At 40.6% G+C, this 19,246-nt stretch overlaps 1 protein-coding gene across 1 annotated transcript; it reads left to right on the forward strand.

Moving 5' to 3' along the window:
- Positions 1-74: 74 nt before the first annotated feature.
- LOC139134832 (uncharacterized) lies at positions 75-13,337 on the forward strand. The gene is made up of 3 exons (XM_070701894.1): positions 75-315; positions 5,771-6,050; positions 8,370-13,337. The coding sequence occupies exons 2-3, from the start codon at positions 5,807-5,809 to the stop codon at positions 12,464-12,466; spliced, it is 4,341 nt and encodes a 1,446-aa protein (XP_070557995.1). The 5' UTR covers positions 75-315; positions 5,771-5,806; the 3' UTR covers positions 12,467-13,337.
- Positions 13,338-19,246: the final 5,909 nt, after the last annotated feature.

A 19,246-nucleotide genomic window follows, 5' to 3' on the forward strand; every position in this document is an offset into this window, starting at 1 on the left:
ATGACTTCGTTCCTGATTAGATGCGGCTACGTGTTCATACCTGTATAAGTGATCCCTCTGCGCATGCGCCCGTTAATTGTTGACTTGATTGAAGCAACACTGCGCAGAGTGCATTCAAATTAAGCTCTTTCTCGTTGCTATTTAGTTCCCAGTTTGTACGCTTGGATGCGTCGTTTACGTGCTTTAACGTCTTGTGCCCTGCTTTACGTACAACTGACGGACTAGAACTCACAATGTTGGGGGACGTCGTTGTATTTTGAGGAGTACTTAGGACGTTGTACCAAACCAACGGGGGAGCTGTGTCGGGCAACGAAGGTAAGGTTGGCCCTATGCGCTAAATATGCCTACACGGTGTGAAAGATATGCTTGACTGATACATTATTATTCCGAACACCTTATTGTCGTTGTAAGCCAATTCAATAGAGAAAATGGGAGGGCTTTCTCACGCTTCTGTGGAGATATTTCAGTGTTTTAAACGCGGTGACAGAGTTACCTATTGGTCTAAAATATCTTTAGCGTGCACCGAAAAGAAATAACACACACGTAACCCATAGTTCCTATATTTTCTATGCTTTATGTCAGTGTAAGCCGGATCTGTTGACGAGTTGTTGTTTGTTTTTTGTGGCTCGTCTTTCCATGTTTGATAACAAATAGACAAGGGCTGTCTAGAATATTGATGATGCTCTCCCAAGGGAGATTGCCATTGTATGGCTGGTCGCGAATGTCAACCGATTTTTCGAAATATAAATGAACTATGCTCGCAAGTGGAGAGCATCGTAGGTTACATATTTGACAGCGCGAATTGTAACCCGGAGAACGAATCACTTGTAGGTGTACACTGAGGCGTGCACATTATTGTTCCGTCAAAGATCTGAGGAATAATAACAATTTCATAAAGCTCGCCAATATATCTGCAAGTTTCACTTTATGTCTCAGTATTAAAGTATTGTCCTTCTGGCTCACGTATGTATGTATGTATGTATGTAGCACCATTCGCCAGACCTTATTACTGTTGTAAGTTTTCAGTTAAACGTTTCCTTCACAAGATTCAAATTATTCTCCCAGCAAATATCTAAGTCGACGTGAGTTCACGGGAAATTCTGAGGTGCCTTTAATCTTATTTGCCCAACATCATAAAGATTTTGTTTTCAATAAAACAGGAAAGACACATGTTTTTTCTTTTGAAGGATTGCATAAAATATACAGACATTCTTTCTGCTGAGAGTTCATGTAGTGTTGCCCGGAGAGTTTGACATTCGAATAAATAATCCATTGACCCCAGAATTGCCCCAGTGTTGGCTGGAGCGATCATTTACCAATTTCGATAACAAAAGGAACAAGAAAATCGTAAAAATCCACATACCCGTGTGTATAATTCTCACCAGAGCACAGCATAGTTTGGGAGTGAACAAGACTTCATATAAACTTTATGACCGACAGCTTATACTTAACTACACGTAGGCAGAAATCACACAGCTGTGTGCGTCGTTCGATACCAAAGGATTAACATGTGACACTTAGGACAGAATAAATTTACAAGTAAGTCAGTGTGTTCTACAAAGTGAGGAACATCTGGCCTGCTTTGAAACTAGAGGGAGGGAGACAGAGAGGAAGGGGGGGGGGGCTAAAATCAGTGGGTTGTCCTCTATTCAAACTTGAAACACTGTAAGCTGACAAAGACGTAGACACAAATGTTACTGTATTGAAGTGTACATGCAGTGCATGTCTACGCACGCGTGCTGGTACCATTTTTTTCTCAAGTGTCGGCTCTTAGGATAATGAGTTAGGGTCCTTTTCCTTACGCAAGGCAAATATCCTTGTTTGTATATATCAATGTTATTATCAAATACTACAGCAAGTAAAATTCACCGCTCTTACACATTGCAAGCCTCTCTAAATTTACTTCAAACAGATATAATTTTCCTCAGCAACGAGATTACCATTCGACTCATGACGCCTACCATATTCTCCGTGACTGTATAAGTGTACAAAGTACTATGCGGCTTTTCAACGCGGCACTATTGTCCCGCGATGTGTTTGCTAGCCAAGCTCCTGGTAACGAGTGACCCTCACACAGCCCCGAGTTCCCTTTACAACGTTATTATCTTTCCTCCATGAATCTGTGCATTCGCAAATAATAGCCGTGGCTGATTCATCGGCAACCTTTGCAAAGAGACATTGTCTACGCGGCTTATTGAACTCGCAAAAAAGAATAGCAAACCGGTTCATTGTATTAGCCCTGATCGATCACTTATGGCCATTTGGGATTGGACGATTTCATAACGCGGAGCAAAACACCCGATTCAGGCTTTTCAGCGAGTAAACCTGCTGACTCATAAAAGATAGACGCAGAAAACCGGTGTGGTATTTTCACACAATTTTGTATTCAGTGCGCGTTGACAGTTATTGTACGTCGAGTGGTCTTTACTGTGTACAGTTACGTTTAGCGGAACGGAGTCATCGGATTAACTCAGCTGGTAATCCGAGAGGATTAAAGGAGCGCTGGGCAATAAGTAGACGAACCAAACCATGATAATCCACTGATAGTTTGTTTGGAAACTCAACAGAAATCAAAGGTCTAATTTTTTTTCTTTTCTTTCATGCATATGATTCCTAAAGCATGTCATCATATTAGTCATATCTGTCAACCTTGTTTATATGTGGATAGATCATAAACGGTTTCGAGTAATCCAATACAATTTTAAATTACTTGCTCTCTCTCTCTCTCTCTCTCTCTCTCTCTCTCTCTCTCTCTCTCTCTCTCTCTCTCTCTCTCTCTCTCTCTCTCTCACGCCCATGCAGTAATGCAATCAATAATATCTGTAGGGCAAAGGGACGTGAACTTCCACATAAGTAAACAGAACAACTGACGTTTTGTGTTTGGACTTGATTAGTCTTTGATAGACTGTTTTTCTGTCAGCTCTTGGCAAGTTTGGTATTTAGCCTTGACAATAGTCAGCAAGGCGTCGTGACAACACTTGACAAAACAGACGTTAAAACTTTGCAAACATGTTTTCAATGTCACAGACTCGCACCGCGCAGATTGGTTTGGTTATTAAATTTACCAAGCTAATAAATCAATATCACCTTGCGGTGTGTGACCGTTGTTGCAAATGCATGTACACTTCAATGGTTTGATATCTTAAGTTTATAGGCGACTCAGTGGCGTTTGCTTGTCGACAAAGGAAAGCTATTTCAAGTATTTAGTTGTATATGGTAGTTGTTCTCCACACAAAACATTCATTTCAGCCCATTAATGGACTCTTCTCGTATTGCGTCATGTCACGTAGATGGTTTCAGTTCTCTTGAACCTTCTCACCTCTCGCATTTGAGCAATCTTACGTTTCCAACACCGTTCTCTCAATGCAAAGAAAGGAGGTAAAATCTGCAGTAAGTCAATGTAATCAAATATGAAACTTTAATTTCCTCTACGTGTAAGTGTCTGGATTTTCTCAATATCCTTTATGATTGGCCAATAGTCTTTGTGCACTGGGGTGCCTTGCCCGTGGTGCTGCAGTCATGGAGACGCAAATACCCCTTCACTGGCACTTGGTATTTTGTTGCACGGTTTATCATGGACGCTATAGTTTCTCTGGGGTCTATGGGTTAATGCATTTTACATGCATGTTTTTATGTGTAAAAGATTTTACGTGTACACCCCTTTTACAAACTGTGTAACATCCAACAGCCTGCAACGACGACCTTTTAACAAGAGGGGAGGGGTACTGTATGATTGATTCGTTGTGAAAAATCACAAGTCTAAGGCTGCATATGGTAGTTTTTTATGAGTATATAGCCGATGCAACGTCACAATGTTGTGCTCATTTGAAACAATCCCTGGCTTGGTGACGATTCGTAAATGAAATGTTGCCGATACAAACCTCCACACCATTTCCATAAGTGACAAACACGATACTATAACCACTTAATGTTTCCGCATCAAAAGGCAGGTTGCTGAAAGACCTTTGTTTATCAATGTTACGCGTCTTTAGGATTCAGAGCAAAACCATCTTTTTTCATTTTTGTTATTATGATGTTTTGGAATATTCGCTTGGATAGGCTCAGTCCTTCGTGTTGATCTCTGTGGTGTTATTGGTAGCGCAACAGTTAGTGCGGTGATGCGGCAACCGTCCAAACCGTAAAAAGGATGGTATAGTAAACACATATTAACCGGTCATGACGGCTATAGCGCCCGTTTATTACCGCAAGGGGCCCGGGGCCTTGCGTTACCAGAAACACATTGCTATTCCCCGAGGTCGTAGGCCGAGGGGTACAGCGACGTGTCACTGGTAAACGTATGGCCACGAGGGATAATGATCAGGTGCTACAGCCCGAATAAAGACCAGGTTATAGGTGTCTTATAACACGCCACACGCTCATGTTGTTTTATGTTATAGTTTTTAATGTGCTTTGATATTGTGCATTGCAACAATCTATTATGACAGGTTTACTCGGCGATTTCTCCACAGCGGTAACATTAGTAAAAAATTCTTCACAGAAATATGCTCAGCATACCTACTACCTAGCAACATCCTTGGTTGCACTTTTGTCGGCGTTCCTACTCTGTTGGAATGGAAAATCTTGCTGTTTTAGAGAGCCACTAGTCCCTCATCACGTTGTAGTCACACGTCATTGTTTCAAAGCTGCAGACGACACTATGCGTATGGTCACGTGACCGGGCACTTTTCCAAATTTGGCGAAAAACTATTTCCTAGGGAAATAAAATACCCCCTGACGTCACTTTTGTCGATTCTGTGGAGGCTAGACGCACCGATTTTATCGTCACGTGACGTATTCTGGCGGACATCGACACGGAATGGGCATGTGGCGTGTTATAATCAATTATACAACAGCCTACACTTGCGTAATAGGCACTTTTGCTATTAAACATATTGAATACAGGCAACAAACTATTCTGTCATAGTATCTGTAGTATATCCATTCAACAACAGTAGCACGTGCTGATCTGTTTAAAAACAGTCAAACTACATAATCCAAACGCATAGGCCAAGAAAATATTGTCCAACTTCTGAATACCCCATTTCTAACATTTTCCTTGTGTGGCGGGTCGTTGCCAAGTTTAGGAAATTTTGCTCTTTTCTTGGGCTGCAGGGACCCAAAATACGATAGTATCAACATGCTCCCGAGTAACGTAGATTGTTTTCTAGCAGTTATTTCATAAGTTACATATTTTCACTTTGACCTTTCAGTCAATGCTGTATTGTTATTTTTGTGCCGGTGATTATGAACAATGGGAGACATGGGCATTCAGAATCAGATGGCGTATAAAAATTGATTATTATAAAAATAGTGCACGAAAAATTGTGGAAACCCCCCAAATCCCCCAACTCGACAAAAAGTGAGACAAGCGATTACAAAACTCGCCAGGATCAAATGTCTAAGAAAAAAAACTATCATGGAATCGCTTTGCCTCTCGAGACAAATTTCCTATTATCGTGATTTGCATAATTGTATGTTCACGATATTACCCCTGAATATCTATAATCATTCAGGCGTTATTGATATTCAGGTTTAGAATGCTTCAAACATGCATTAGAGCCATGACATATCAATCATGCAGAAAACTCTCCGATCAATTACGTATATCATGACACTTCCACGATAATGGTATATTACCTTTGCTGATATTTACGTAACTACGTGCACAACAAGTAATGTGGCAATGTCAAACACCAATAGTCGCTATAATCCAGAAAGGTTTGTTATTAAATTACGTTGTAAACTAATGCTTGTTTTTTCACCTCTTCAGTGATCCACAGGTATCATTACATAGCGACGCCCAACGATGAGCGTCAGGACACCGGCCACAGAAGACAGCGTTTCCAACGCTGTCGACGCCGTGGGTAGCAATGCTGACGTCAACACGCTCTACGGGGGGACCGACTACTACGGCTCGAACACAGATATCAGCGGTTTCCAGAAAGACACCAAGAGTGAAAGAGCTATACCTAAATTCATCGATAGACGTCTACCGCCGCCAATATTGAGAGGAATGAAAACTAAAAAGAAGAAAAGTAAAAACAAAAAAGGTAATGTTGTCGCCCTTACATCTTCTTCGCGGCCTGAGTTTCCTGTCAAAATTCTTTAACCGTAATTCCCAGTAAACTACAACTATTGACAATATTCAGCTTTTTTGTTGCGTGCGTCACTTACAGATAGTTTTTAGGTCTACCTTCCACAGAGCATGAAATACCCAATACTCAAGTAATAAACATTAACAGCGTGTGTATCTCACCTTTTTATTGTTATCAACAATAACAATGCACATCATACATAGACTCACCGCAGTGACAAACCAAATACTCGGTATTTCAAAATGCTCTTGTCCAATAAACTGTAGTTGATACATGGTACAAAAATACTGAATACAGTGTCAAAAGTTGCAGTAGCTCTAATTGAAAGTTTTAATGTGGATTTGTTTGTGTCGGCGGGGAAATACTATTTAGCAATTTACACCACAGAACATCGCACATTAAAAGAATACAACAGTATAATTTAACTACCTTTGTGACATGAGAAAATACTTCATAAACGAAATTCGTTGTAGTGAAGATCAGCTAACTTGCCACTTTTTGTGAGTAAACATAAAGACGATTGTCAACTCTTTTTCTGCAAATATACATCAGTCACGCAATTTGCATTTTCGACGAAATTTCATAAATGAGGAACCGCTTGAGAAGGCGACATTTCATATTAAATGGCTTGATGTTGAACTGCAGCTCAGTTGATGGTTTAAACTGTAATAATACAGCTAGCTCTCATCAACATAAGCTAAACTGGTGAATAGCACTTGTTTGAAACATTTTTCGAAACATTTTCTGAAAGAGGAGCTAAGGCTTGCTGACTTCAAGAAAAAAATATACATTATCTATCGAAGAATAAGTCAGTCAAGCTTTTGCAGTAAGTCATACAGACCGGTTGGTAGTTTACAGATCTGAATAAAAACAAACACTTGGTTGGAGTGACGTAAGTCTGTGACATCCCCGTTGTCAAATTGTTACAAAAAGATGTAATAAGGCACTTTTGACTGACTAATTATAGAGAAGAAATATTTTACAGAACAAAATTTAAAATGAAGTGATGAAGACGCACATGGCTGAATACTCAACTAAGTGGCCTCGTGAATAAATAATAGGGTGTACTAAATTTCATTAAATATCTCACGAATACAGAAAACAATTAATTAATAGAATTTCTTCACAGGACACTTGCAAATGAATTTTATAATAGGCAGTGCTATAACAACCTGAAATATTTCTCCAGCGGACAGATAAATATCATTTTCCGACTTCGGGGAGATTCATAATTGTGATATAGTGCAGTGAATATAAGTTACACTCTCTCCGGCTTCCATTCGTTTATTGTCGTCACCTTTAACGGCAAAGGTATGACGTCAGCAGTCTTTTCTATAACTGAGGCTTTATAAATAGAAGCAAGAACGCCTGCTGGAAGCTCGTTCTCAATGCATTCAATTCCGAATAGATAAATCTTTCATTGCGTCATAAAAAAACGTCAAAAGACTGATATAAAAAGGTCATCACTACAAATTGGACACAACGGGCTTGTATTACAGCCGTTGTCGTTAGTAACCACCGCTCTGCGCGCCGTACGAACTAACGTTGTCTTTGAGTTGTGTTTCTGTTGCCATGGCATCACGTAAACGCCTGGGGCATACTTTTTCATAATTTACAGGATGTTCATGAAAAAAACCCCACGAATTTCAAAATAACGTGTTGCATGACAGTTGATCAGTTTGTAATACACATATACACATAGGTATTACGATGGGTATAGATTAAGTTTGCTGCAATTTAAACACGTACGCCAGTTCATATATATATATATATATATATATATATATATATATATATATATATATATATATATGTATGTATGTATGTATGTATGTATGTATGAAAAAATTACTTCAAATACAATCAAAGTAATATATTACAGATATTATTACTTTGTACTTGAAGTAAATTGTCTTATTTATAACGCTTTGCTTTTAGCATCGACCTTTGTAATTTCCCACGAGGACATCTGTATACAATTAAAAAAAGACATAAAGTAAACAAGATATCCAAAACGCACTCGCTATCAACGGATCTCTCTCTCTCTCTCTCTCTCTCTCTCTCTCTCTCTCTCTCTCTCTCTCTCTCTCTCTCTCTCTCTCTCTCTCTCTCTGTTGATAGCAACTTATGTGAAACTCTAGTTCTAGAAATCTTGCTATCAACATATATATATATATATATATATATATATATATATATATATATATATATATATATATATATACATACATATACAATAGACATATTTAATTTACATTACATTTCTTGTTTCAGACAAAACCAGTTTGCCTTTGAAAGACATTGAAACCGCAATAGCAGCCGAGCTCAAGGAACACAGGCAAGCAGAAGAAGAAAGAATATTGAAGGAGGATCAAGAAAGGCCCCACTTTGAGATTCATCTAGCCTACCTCAAGAAAGAAACTAATCTTTTCATGTCACTGGGGCGAGTCTACTTAGAAAGGGGGAAAGTGACAAAAGCTTGCTGGGACTTTATCAAAGCCTCTGCTCTTTACAATGCGGCAAGTCTCAGGCTAAGAAAATACAAGGAGATTGCATCTAGTACAGAGAACGTCGAGAAACGCTTGAGAGGGGTGGAGGCCGCCTTTTTGGCGGGCGTTACCCAAAACAGGACTGCCACCAAGGGACTATCTCAGGAAACAGAGCAGCGCCACCTTACGTTGCTCGACCGACTGCGGAGAGATTGCGAGAGGGAACTCGACGACCTGAAAAACAACTGTGACCCTTCAACAGCGGGCGGGGACGACGAATGGCAGAATCTGCAGAAAACAAAGCGAGTGAGGGCCACACGGTGCCTGTATCAGAACATTGCTGAGAAAATGGGCAATATCTTGCAAGCTTTTGTCGAAGAGTGCATGGAAGGACTAGGTGAACCTCCTTGCACATATGCCGTGCTAGGACTAGGAGCAATTGCTAAACAAGAAATAACCCCGTATTCAGAAATTGAGTTCGCCATTCTGGTAGAAGATGATTCTGCTGTGTGCAAGAAATACTTCCGTATGTTGACAGCTTATATGTACATAAAAATCCTGTCCTTAGAAGAGACACCGCTACACTGGATAGGAATAAAATCGCTTAACGATCTCATGAGTCCGCATGGGGATTGGTACTTTGACACAACCACACCCCGGGGGATTAGCTTTGATAGACATTTACCATGGGCTTCTCGGACTCCGCTGGGCAGGGAAGCCATTGGGAAGAAACCGGCGATAGAACTGATTAAGACACCGGAGGGAATGGCTATACTGCTAGCCGAACTTTCAAGCGACAAGGAAGGCCAGGCTTTGGCCGACAGTCTCGGACATGCTTGCTTCGTATGCGGCGACCAGTCACTTGAAATCGACTACCGGTGCAGGAAGTCGATTTTACTGGAATCGTCGAGAACAACAATTAAAACAGAACTCGAAAGCTTGAACACTCTGACTTTCCCTACAATTGGATCAGAGAGGGCGCGCTCCATCCTCATCCCATTGGTCACGAAGTTCACCATGGGTATAGAGGGAGACAAGAAGAGGTACACTGTCGGTAAAGATCTGCACGCCTTTCTCCGAATTGTCTACGGTCTCGCAGATTACTTCGGAGCCCAGTACAGCAGTCCGTGGGAAGCGGTCGACGACTTACGTCGAAAGCGAATCTTGTCGGCAGATGCCATGAGCAACCTCCATGTCGTCATTTCTTTCATCTTGGAAAGGCGTTTGCGTCACCACGTCCAGCTCCACAACGCGGAGAAGGCCCGGGAGAAGTCGAAGGTGTACGACAGCTTCACCGATGTCGCGACTTTGTTCAATTTCTACAACGTCATGTTACCGCTCTGCGACGCCGTGCAGCGCACTCTGTTTTCGGTCTCCGACGAAAACGTCGACCGGAGAGCCCTCATGGGCAACCCGCTCTTCGACAACTCACTGAAGACGCGGGCTGAAATCCACCTGCGCTTGAAGCAGTTCGTCGAAGCGGAGGTTTGCTTGCGAGAACTTCTCAGAGGGAACACGGAAGATCACACAAATTTAGTTAATGTCATTTGTGTCATATTTAAGACGGGTAAACTGAACAAAACTGATGAGAAACCCGACAGCGGTCTAACAGACGACAAAAGTTCCGAGACGGCCAAGGACGTCGTCGTTCGCAGGCCTCACAAAAAGAACGTCTCCCCTCGCTCTCGAATCTTGAAAGATGCCACGTTCAATTACAACGCCATTGGCAAGAAGGACTCGCCGAGGTCCATCATTCCGAAGGAAAAACTGGAAGACAAATCATCTGACACTACTCCACGAAGTAACAAAACGTTACAAATAACTACACGAGAGGATGACAAAGACCCACAGAGACTGTTGCAAGCGAGGCTTAGTAGCTTCGGAGGACTGAAGGTACTGCTGACACAAGCGGAAAATTCTATCCTAGCTCTGTTTGAGGGCAGTAGACAACCAAAAGCCACTACGGAGCTGGCTGTCCTCTTGAACAATCTTGCTGTAGCGTGGTATCACTTCGGCGATCCGAGGAAGACTTTACTTTATTTCCAACGTGCGCTACAACTGTGGAAGGAGGTGTACGCTGAGAACCATGTCCATCCAAACATATCCGACATACTAAATAAAATCGGTGTGATCCAGTCCGACCTGGGCAAACTTGACTCAGCTGTGGATATTCACATGCGGGCCCTCGAGATCCTGATAAAATTGTCGGGTGGAAATAAAGAAGACCCTGAGCTGGCCATAACCTTAAACTTCCTCGGGAACGCCTATCGCAGTCTGAATGCCCTACACAAGGCCCTTGCGTGTCACGACGAATCAATCCACATCTTCCGCAGGATCCATGGCAACCAGGTTGCCCACCCCGAAGTAGCCGTGTCCTTAGATCACCTCGGATGTATGTGGCAAGCATTCGCTGACATTGATAAAGCCAAGGATTTCCACTCGATGGCGTTGGATATGTACAGCAACAGCACCAGTGAAGTGTCGCTCATCCAGATATCCGACTGCATGAGTCATATCGGCGAGTGTCACCGTGCAAGCGGTGACTTCAAAGAAGCCGTCACCCACTTCGCGCGTGCCCTGAATCTCTACGAGTATGTCTTCGGAAAAGAGATTCCGAACTCCCGCGTTGCGAAAACTCGGGGCCTCATCGGTAAAGTATGGGATTCGTTGGGCGAACATAAGGATGCAATCAGCTACTACGAACAAGCACATGACGAGTACAAGAAAGTGTACGGTGACGACTATCCGCATCCCTCTATAGCCTCCACCTACGCCGACATGGGGAATTCCTGGGACTCGCTGGGGGACTACAAGAAAGCGATAATCTACCACGAGAAAGCTCTTAGTGTGTTTACTCGTCTCTATGGCATAGACGCAGTGAACGTGAACATCGCGAAAACACTCAGTGACTTAGGTAATGCTGCTTTTGCTCTGGGAGACAGTCACAACTCAATTAGCTATCACGAGAGAGCGCTGAAAATGTGCCGAAAAGTGTTCGGCGAGAAGACAGCCCATGCTCACATAGCGTCTTCTCTGGTAAACCTCGGTTCCGCTTGGGGAACTCTTGGAGAGTATAGGAAAACCATATCCTATCTCGACGAAGCCCTAGACATGTACCGACGGATCTTCGGAAAACCGCGTCCAGTACATCACGATGTTGCCGCGTCCCTGAGTAACCTTGGCAACGCGTGGGATGCCTTGGGTGATGCGGAGAAGGCAGTCTTGTATCACGAAGAAGCACTCGCAATGAAGAGAGAAATATATGGAGAAAGCGTGGCCCACAGAGATGTCGCTTGGTCTTTCAATAATCTGGGAAACGCGTACGACTCGTTGAAAAACTACAAGAAAGCTGAACAATACTACAGACAGGCCCTGGAAATGAAAGTGAAGTTGTACGGCTCTGAGACACCTAACCCCGAAGTAGCTCGCGCCATGCATAACATAGGCAGCGTTCTCGACAAGAGAGGGGAGTACATCGATGCCTTGAAATTTATGGAGGCTGCTCTGGGCATGTATAGTCACATTTTGCCCTACGGCGCTGTCCATCCCGATGTTTCTCTATCCCTTCATAGCATGGGGCTGGTACAAACTCACCTCGGTCAACACGCCAAGGCGATACTGTACCACAAAGAATCTCTGATCATGAAACGGCTTCTGTTCGGGGAAAGCGCGGCCCATCCGGACATTGTGCAATCTTTGAAAGAGCTGGCGTTTCTCTACTGCGCCATAAAAGATGTGGATACCGGCATTGCCTATTACAACGAGGCCGTTGAAATGGCTAAAGTGAGTTACGGCGAAGGGCACGAAGAATATCGCGAGATAAAGGAGATCCGAGACAACCTCCTGTCGACATTTATCAAATATCGAACAAGGAGCACCTAGGGACGAGGCGTCGCGACAGCGTCATGATTAGCTTTTGCATATATTTACATCGCTCTTTTCCATTCAACTGTCGGCGAATAATAATTAAAAAAAACAATGCACCATAGGTTTACAGTAGTACGACCATTTATTTTGGAACATTTCCCTGAAACGGCGAGGAAAGTAGAAAGAAGCATATCAACTTGTGATAAATCTTTACAGCCTCCTCATTGTTCAAATCGAAATATTTAACGTGAGGGATATTACAAATTTGCCAAACTAACATTATCACGTTTTAACCCAGAACTTTGCAAGAAGAGTAACAAAAGCAGGATCATAAAAACATTTCATTGTTGAGCTAAACTATTATTCGAACATTTAACTACTTGCAGCGATTAGGACAATAGATTCGAAGAGCGCCAGGAAACATTTATGTAACTTTTAAAGATATAAAAATTCTCAGAACTTATAAAAATAATATTTCTGAAAGGCAAGTGCGAAAAAGACAAGTGAATTAATCAATCATATTGACATCTTATTTTCGTGCACAAAATATAACTGTAACAAATATCAGAACTGAAATTACGTTTTTACACGTCTTTTGCCATTCGTAATTGTTTCCATATGCCAACAAGGTTCACAGTAAATCGACAATGTACAACTCTCACAATTTACAGCTTATACATACATCGATATACAACTCATGATTTACAAAGTAATTAAAGTCCTTCTTTTACGGCACTGTTCACATGTACATATTACTGTTAAGAGTGTACAGTTTATCTTGATTATTTTATTTGTATATATCTTGGTCAAAATGTAGTTTTTTTTTGTGAATCAGTGAAAACTTTAAATGACTTCTATTAAAACTCCTCATTTGCCAAAACCGTCATTTTTGCCGCAGTGTCTGTTAATGACAAATGCGCCTAAACGTGAGTGTATTATTCATCTGGTCATGGGAGTGTAAATATTGCGTTCCATAGGATCATGCTTGGCTGGCCACTTGGAGACGGGTGGTGGTAACCTGCGGATGAATTTAGAGAAGTGCACAGAGTAATGTATAGTCAGATAATGAGAGACGGACAATATGGAAACACCAAGGGACACTTCCATGAAAAAAAAGCACACACAAAAGAGTGATAAAAAGAATGATCCATAGCCAGACACCCTGAAGGGGATAGAGTTAGCCACAGCCCAACACTAGGGGACATACAAAGATCCTCTGACAAAACACACGCAGGCAGACAGAGTCAGACAGACAGTCAGACAGACATGGCTAAGACATTGAGGATAGGTCATTTGAACTATCGGGGGCAATGTTTTGGAAATGGGATCAGCTCGTGAAACAAGTGTTGAAAGTGGGGCCGGGGCAATTTTGAAAATTACCTACACAAGGGTGGTCACATTAACAATCATGGTCACCGTTTTCTGACTTAAATCAATCAACAAGGCCGAGGCCTAAAACTACGGGTGTACAAAACAAGGCTGTTCTGCCTCTATGGCTTTCTGACGCTGAAAGCAGCTATCTGTTTCTGCTGGTTATCAATCACACTCATCAAATACAACTATGCAAGCAACTATGCAAGCAGTACTATCAAGTATTACTTTAAGCATCTGGAGACTGCCAATATTGTATCACTCTTAGTTACAACCCAAAAATGTTCATAGTGTACATCGCAGTCGAATCAAGATCATAGATCATATCTGTCCACAAATGGTTTTGGATAATGATCGAAAATGCAGTACTTTGCACTGTACTGGTAACGATATTTTCGGGGAGAGAGAGAGAGAGAGAGAGAGAGAGAGAGAGAGAGAGAGAGAGAGAGAGAGAGAGAGAGAGAGAGAGAGAGAGAGAGAGAGAGAGAGAGAGAGAGAGAGAGAGAGAGAGAGAGACAGACAGACAGACAGACAGACAGACAGAAAGGGAGACAGAGACAGACAGACAGAGACAGGCAGACAGATAGACAGACGGAGAGTGCAAACTGTATTACATGAAAAGTCACACATTTCCATATCTAAGCTTAATACTGTATCTTGATCATCAAATCAAACAACTTTGTTCCAAGAAGGTTGCTTGTATCTGTTTCAGTTTTTCGTGCGAATCTTATTTAGTAATTCAATATCATTATCCCTGCTTTGTGTCTCCCTTCTGAAGGATTTTCATTTTTCAGTTCTTGTTTGTTGCCATTGCTCATAGTCTTTATCAATACTTAATTGTTTCGGACCGATTTCCTAAATTACTTTCAACTTTTAATTTGTATTATTGTGGCATAGTTCAGCTGCCTCGATCTTTACTTTTACCAGGCTGTGTTTAGAGATATTTTGCTCGATATGTCCATGAGTTGTCTCTCGTTTTCAGTAAAGAACCGTTGGTCATATTTTGAAAGATTTTCCACTGAGTTATTGATAGATAATGAACTCTTTCAAGTGTGTTTATGCCATCCCGATAGGCATAATTTTTTCCCGAAGACGCTTCCTTGTTGTCAACTTACTGAAAATAATAGGTTTTCCATTTTTACAACTTTTCTTAAATTGTCTGGTGCATTTTTGCTGAAATAGTGTCTTGAAGAGCCTTGCAATAGATTTATAAGTGACGATCCAAAGCCGCGACAATGGCTCGTCTTACATGATACCGTGGTTTAGATAGCCACTAAAGGGTTGAGTTAAAGCCCCTATAGCCACTAAAGGGTTGAGTTAAAGCCCCTATAGCTGCGAATTTTATGCATTATTTTCATGATTTATTTTCAAACCAAAGTTGGTTCGTGTAAATCTGCTAAGTGAAAGACATGTATAGAAGTATCACTGCTCGCTGATTTGGACCATGCCTACGCATTTTAGAGGCTCAATAATAAACCGGTACCGCACTCATAAAATGGTGCCCCTATACACATCGTGATTATAAAATGATGCCATTACTTGAATGCACAACACACGATGGCAAACATTTTGTTGTTGTTAGATTTATTTTCTTTGTCACATGATTAGTTCTTGAAAATGGCGGGAAATCTAAAATGCTGTCAAAACGTTTGACACCTATGACAGTGTTATACACTTTTTCAGTCTAAAATCGGCCATATTTAAAGAAAACTCTTAGAAAACTGGGGATATTCTGAGACCGGTTAATTGCACATTAGCAGCTGTTGGGGCTTTATGTCGTGAAAAGAGTGCGACAGCTTTACGTATCTGACCAATGTTTGTAGTGGCCAGTTGAGAAACTTGGTCAAAAAATAAAAAAAAATACCCCTGTCACTTTAATCTGAACGGCCCTTCGAGAGACAGACAGTGACCATTGCTAATATTATATTGATATCATAATTATGAAATATGAATATCATCATAAGATCGTTTTGTTGTTTCATAAGGTTAAACTTCTTTTCTCCTTTGCGATATTTGAAAAATCACTAAAACAGCTATGGACTATTCTTGATATAGTTGTTTTCGGCGCGTCCAATACGACATATATTAGTGTATAAAAAACGGACGCGGTGCAAATGCAGGAAATTATGTTATTGGCCGCTATTTTAATCACTCTTCGCTGTCGATATTACACATTTTGTTTTTTTATATTTAATAGATTTTTATTTGTCAAGAGACTCAAAAGGAATATAAAGTTTAATCTTACACTTCAGGTATGTTCAGTTCAATGCAAGGTTGACAGGAAGTAGGACAGAAACAAGCAAGATTTCGTCAAAACACAAAAAAAGCAACATGACACACAAGGCTGAGCAGAAACATAAGTTGTCGACGAAAAAATGAAACCTTTCTCAAAACTCTATGTTTTGCCATTTCGACACAGCTCTTCTTGTACAATGGTTTCTCTTAGCTATATAAAATTCAATCTTTTTTGCAATTTTAACATTCGCCTTAACAATCTCAAAAGTGGGGATTTTGTCAGTTTACAGTCATAAATTGTCTTTTTTGTAATTATTATTAAATGGTTTAACAGGATGCTAAAGGACATATCACCCAGCAAAATCTGTTTAATTGACATTGCAGATGGTGCATTGACAGATTTTCCCCAGTTTAACAAAAAGCTATTTCAAATACTCTGTGAAAATTCACATTCCACAAAAAGATGAACGATTGTTTCATCAGCTTTTTTACAGAAAGTACACTGATTGCTATTTACTCTTGGAGGATCCATACGAAAAAGAACAAAATTAGTGTAAAGGATGTTGTGGGTAATCTTCCACTGAAACTCTTGCAGTTTAGTTTCTTTAGTTACTTTAAATGGTAGTTCAAAGATAGCACTCCACTCCTCTTCACTTATATCGAGAAATTGAGAAAAATACAATTTACATTTAGGAGGAATAAAGTAATTACATGTAATTTGTTTCCTTATGGTCTTTACATTACAAGATTTTAAAGGGATGATCATATTGTCTTCTACAAAACAGATTGGTAGTTCAGGTCTAACCACTTCTGGACTTTGAGAGTTCCACAAATGTGGCATTGCATGTAATAAGACTTGCCATCGAAGGAAAAGACTAATGTTGCACCCAATGTCAGACAAATCGTCCCAAGTTTTAAGAGTATTGTTCTCATTAAAAATATCAGCAACGAATAAAATGCCTTTCTTAAAAAAGAAGTTGATAAAGACAGACTTATTGTTGACAAGTATATCAGCATTATTCCAGATTATCTGTTGTGAAATGGGATAATGATTACAGGGATTAACTTCACTCCAACAATGCAACATTTCTCTGTAAAAACTTGGAAGTTTAACTGGAAGGCGATCAAGCTTGTAATTGCATCTAAAAATCAGTTGCCCACCAATTGAATTCAAAAAAAAATTTACAGCTGATTTCCATGGATGATGTATTTCTGCAGAAATATATCTCTGAACCAAAGATATTTTAAAGGCTTTATACATTGCAAAAAGGTCAATCATACCTAAACCACCATCTCTAATGCTACCAATAAAGGAGTTTCGACTTACTCTATTTTCACATTTTGTTATATATATATATATATATATATATATATATATATATATATATATATATATATATATATATATATATAACACTATAACGCCATTTACATGCTCATTATATTATTGGTATGAAACTGATAACCATGAAACAGATGAATCACATAATCAAATCACGTACAATGGTGGTACTCGTCTTGTTGACATTGTCTTTCCCTGACAAGATCGTCAGGGAAATTACGTAAAGCAGATGCAGTTTCAGAAATATGGCGAAACAAATGACAACACACCGTAATTGTATGGATTTAAACATAGACAGTACTATTATTTAAAAACTAGCCAATCACACACCACAAAACAAAAAACAAAAGTGTTGACGCTAAGTGCTGTAGAGGGCGTGTATATGTGTTCTAGATCAGGATCATGGGTCCACGACGTCATCTGTAACCCGGAGCAGCCCGGAGTCTGTGATCCAAGGAAGGGAAACGGTCAAGATATATATTGCCTTCACAATAGATGTGCCGATATCCTCGAGAAACCTCTAATTGTCATTAAATTTTGCAAAATGAACGTGTTATACGGTGTGGATCCTCAGGCTGAATAACAAACGCGTAAGCTAACAAAATAAAACCGATTGACTGAAAAACAAATATTATGACAATATGTAATGACAGAAATTGTAAGACTTCTTATCGACAGGGGCACCTTGCTATGAAATGGTCCTCCTCTTTCCTTCTTTTCTGTCAGTCTGTTTACATTTATTTGGCATTTTTCCATTTTACTTCTTTCTTTACTTTCGATTTTTCATGGTATTCGCTTGTGTGTTAGTTTATCCTACACTCTGAGGTCCTGGATCCTATGGTTTTACAGTAGACGAAGAGAATAGCTATGGGCAGATATGGCATCAAGAAATGCAGGAAATGATTTTCACCGTATAACGGTCTTCTCGGTATTTAAATAGATTTCCAAGTTGATTTGGAATCTATAGAGAAGTCTAATATTACGAAACTGAGGACACGCTGTCAGTCTATTAATTATTAAAGTTTTCTACCTCGCTGATTGTTAATGTTATTGTGTCACTGAATAAGCTTATCCATCTAGTTCGTATGTAAGGCCTAACAAATAGGCCCTAATAGGCTATTTTCTCTCGTGCTTTCTACAGTTTGTATTATAATGAGTCTCGTACGTAATGATATCAATAAACTTTTAGATGCCAATAACACGAAGCAATGATCACGGTTTTGCGTTTATACAACTAGCTTGTCCAATGCCTCTGAATATCTGGTGTGCACAAAGAGGTCACAAATAGCCGAGCTTGAGTGACATGACCTTGCGTGACTTACCCACAATGCTTCACTAATCTGGCGGCGGGCGGTGTGAACGAGTACCGTTCACCTCGTCGCCCGGCCTCGCCACGGCGGGCCTTCACACCGGGCCATCGCGGCAATTAGACCGCTTATCTGATTTTTCACAGTGTCCTCGATTTTCACAGGCAACGGTATGACTTTCTTAAAAAAAGTAATTGACTTTTTAACTTAGGGACCGTTCAGTTTTTACGGCCGCGGGGGGGGGGCGGCAAAATCTTGTCGCCGGTGTTCAAAAAAATGATGACCCCCCCTGCATTTTTCGCGAAAAAATGATGACCCCCCCTTTGTCAGACGAAAAAATTTGATGACCCCCCCCCCCCCCCCCCACTGAAAAATAACCAAAACCCATATGTCAAATTTACCCGCACGGTTTGGATTTGAACTCTGGTACGCGGCGCACTTTATTCGTGTAGCAGAGATGCCAGTGTACAAACTTCTCAGCCACATCCATGCAAACGTCTGTTAATTAGGACGACTGTAAGGCAATTTTTAACTTCATTT

This window comes from Ptychodera flava, chromosome 6 (genome assembly GCF_041260155.1).
Source record: "Ptychodera flava strain L36383 chromosome 6, AS_Pfla_20210202, whole genome shotgun sequence".
NCBI classification, from domain to species: domain Eukaryota; kingdom Metazoa; phylum Hemichordata; class Enteropneusta; family Ptychoderidae; genus Ptychodera; species Ptychodera flava.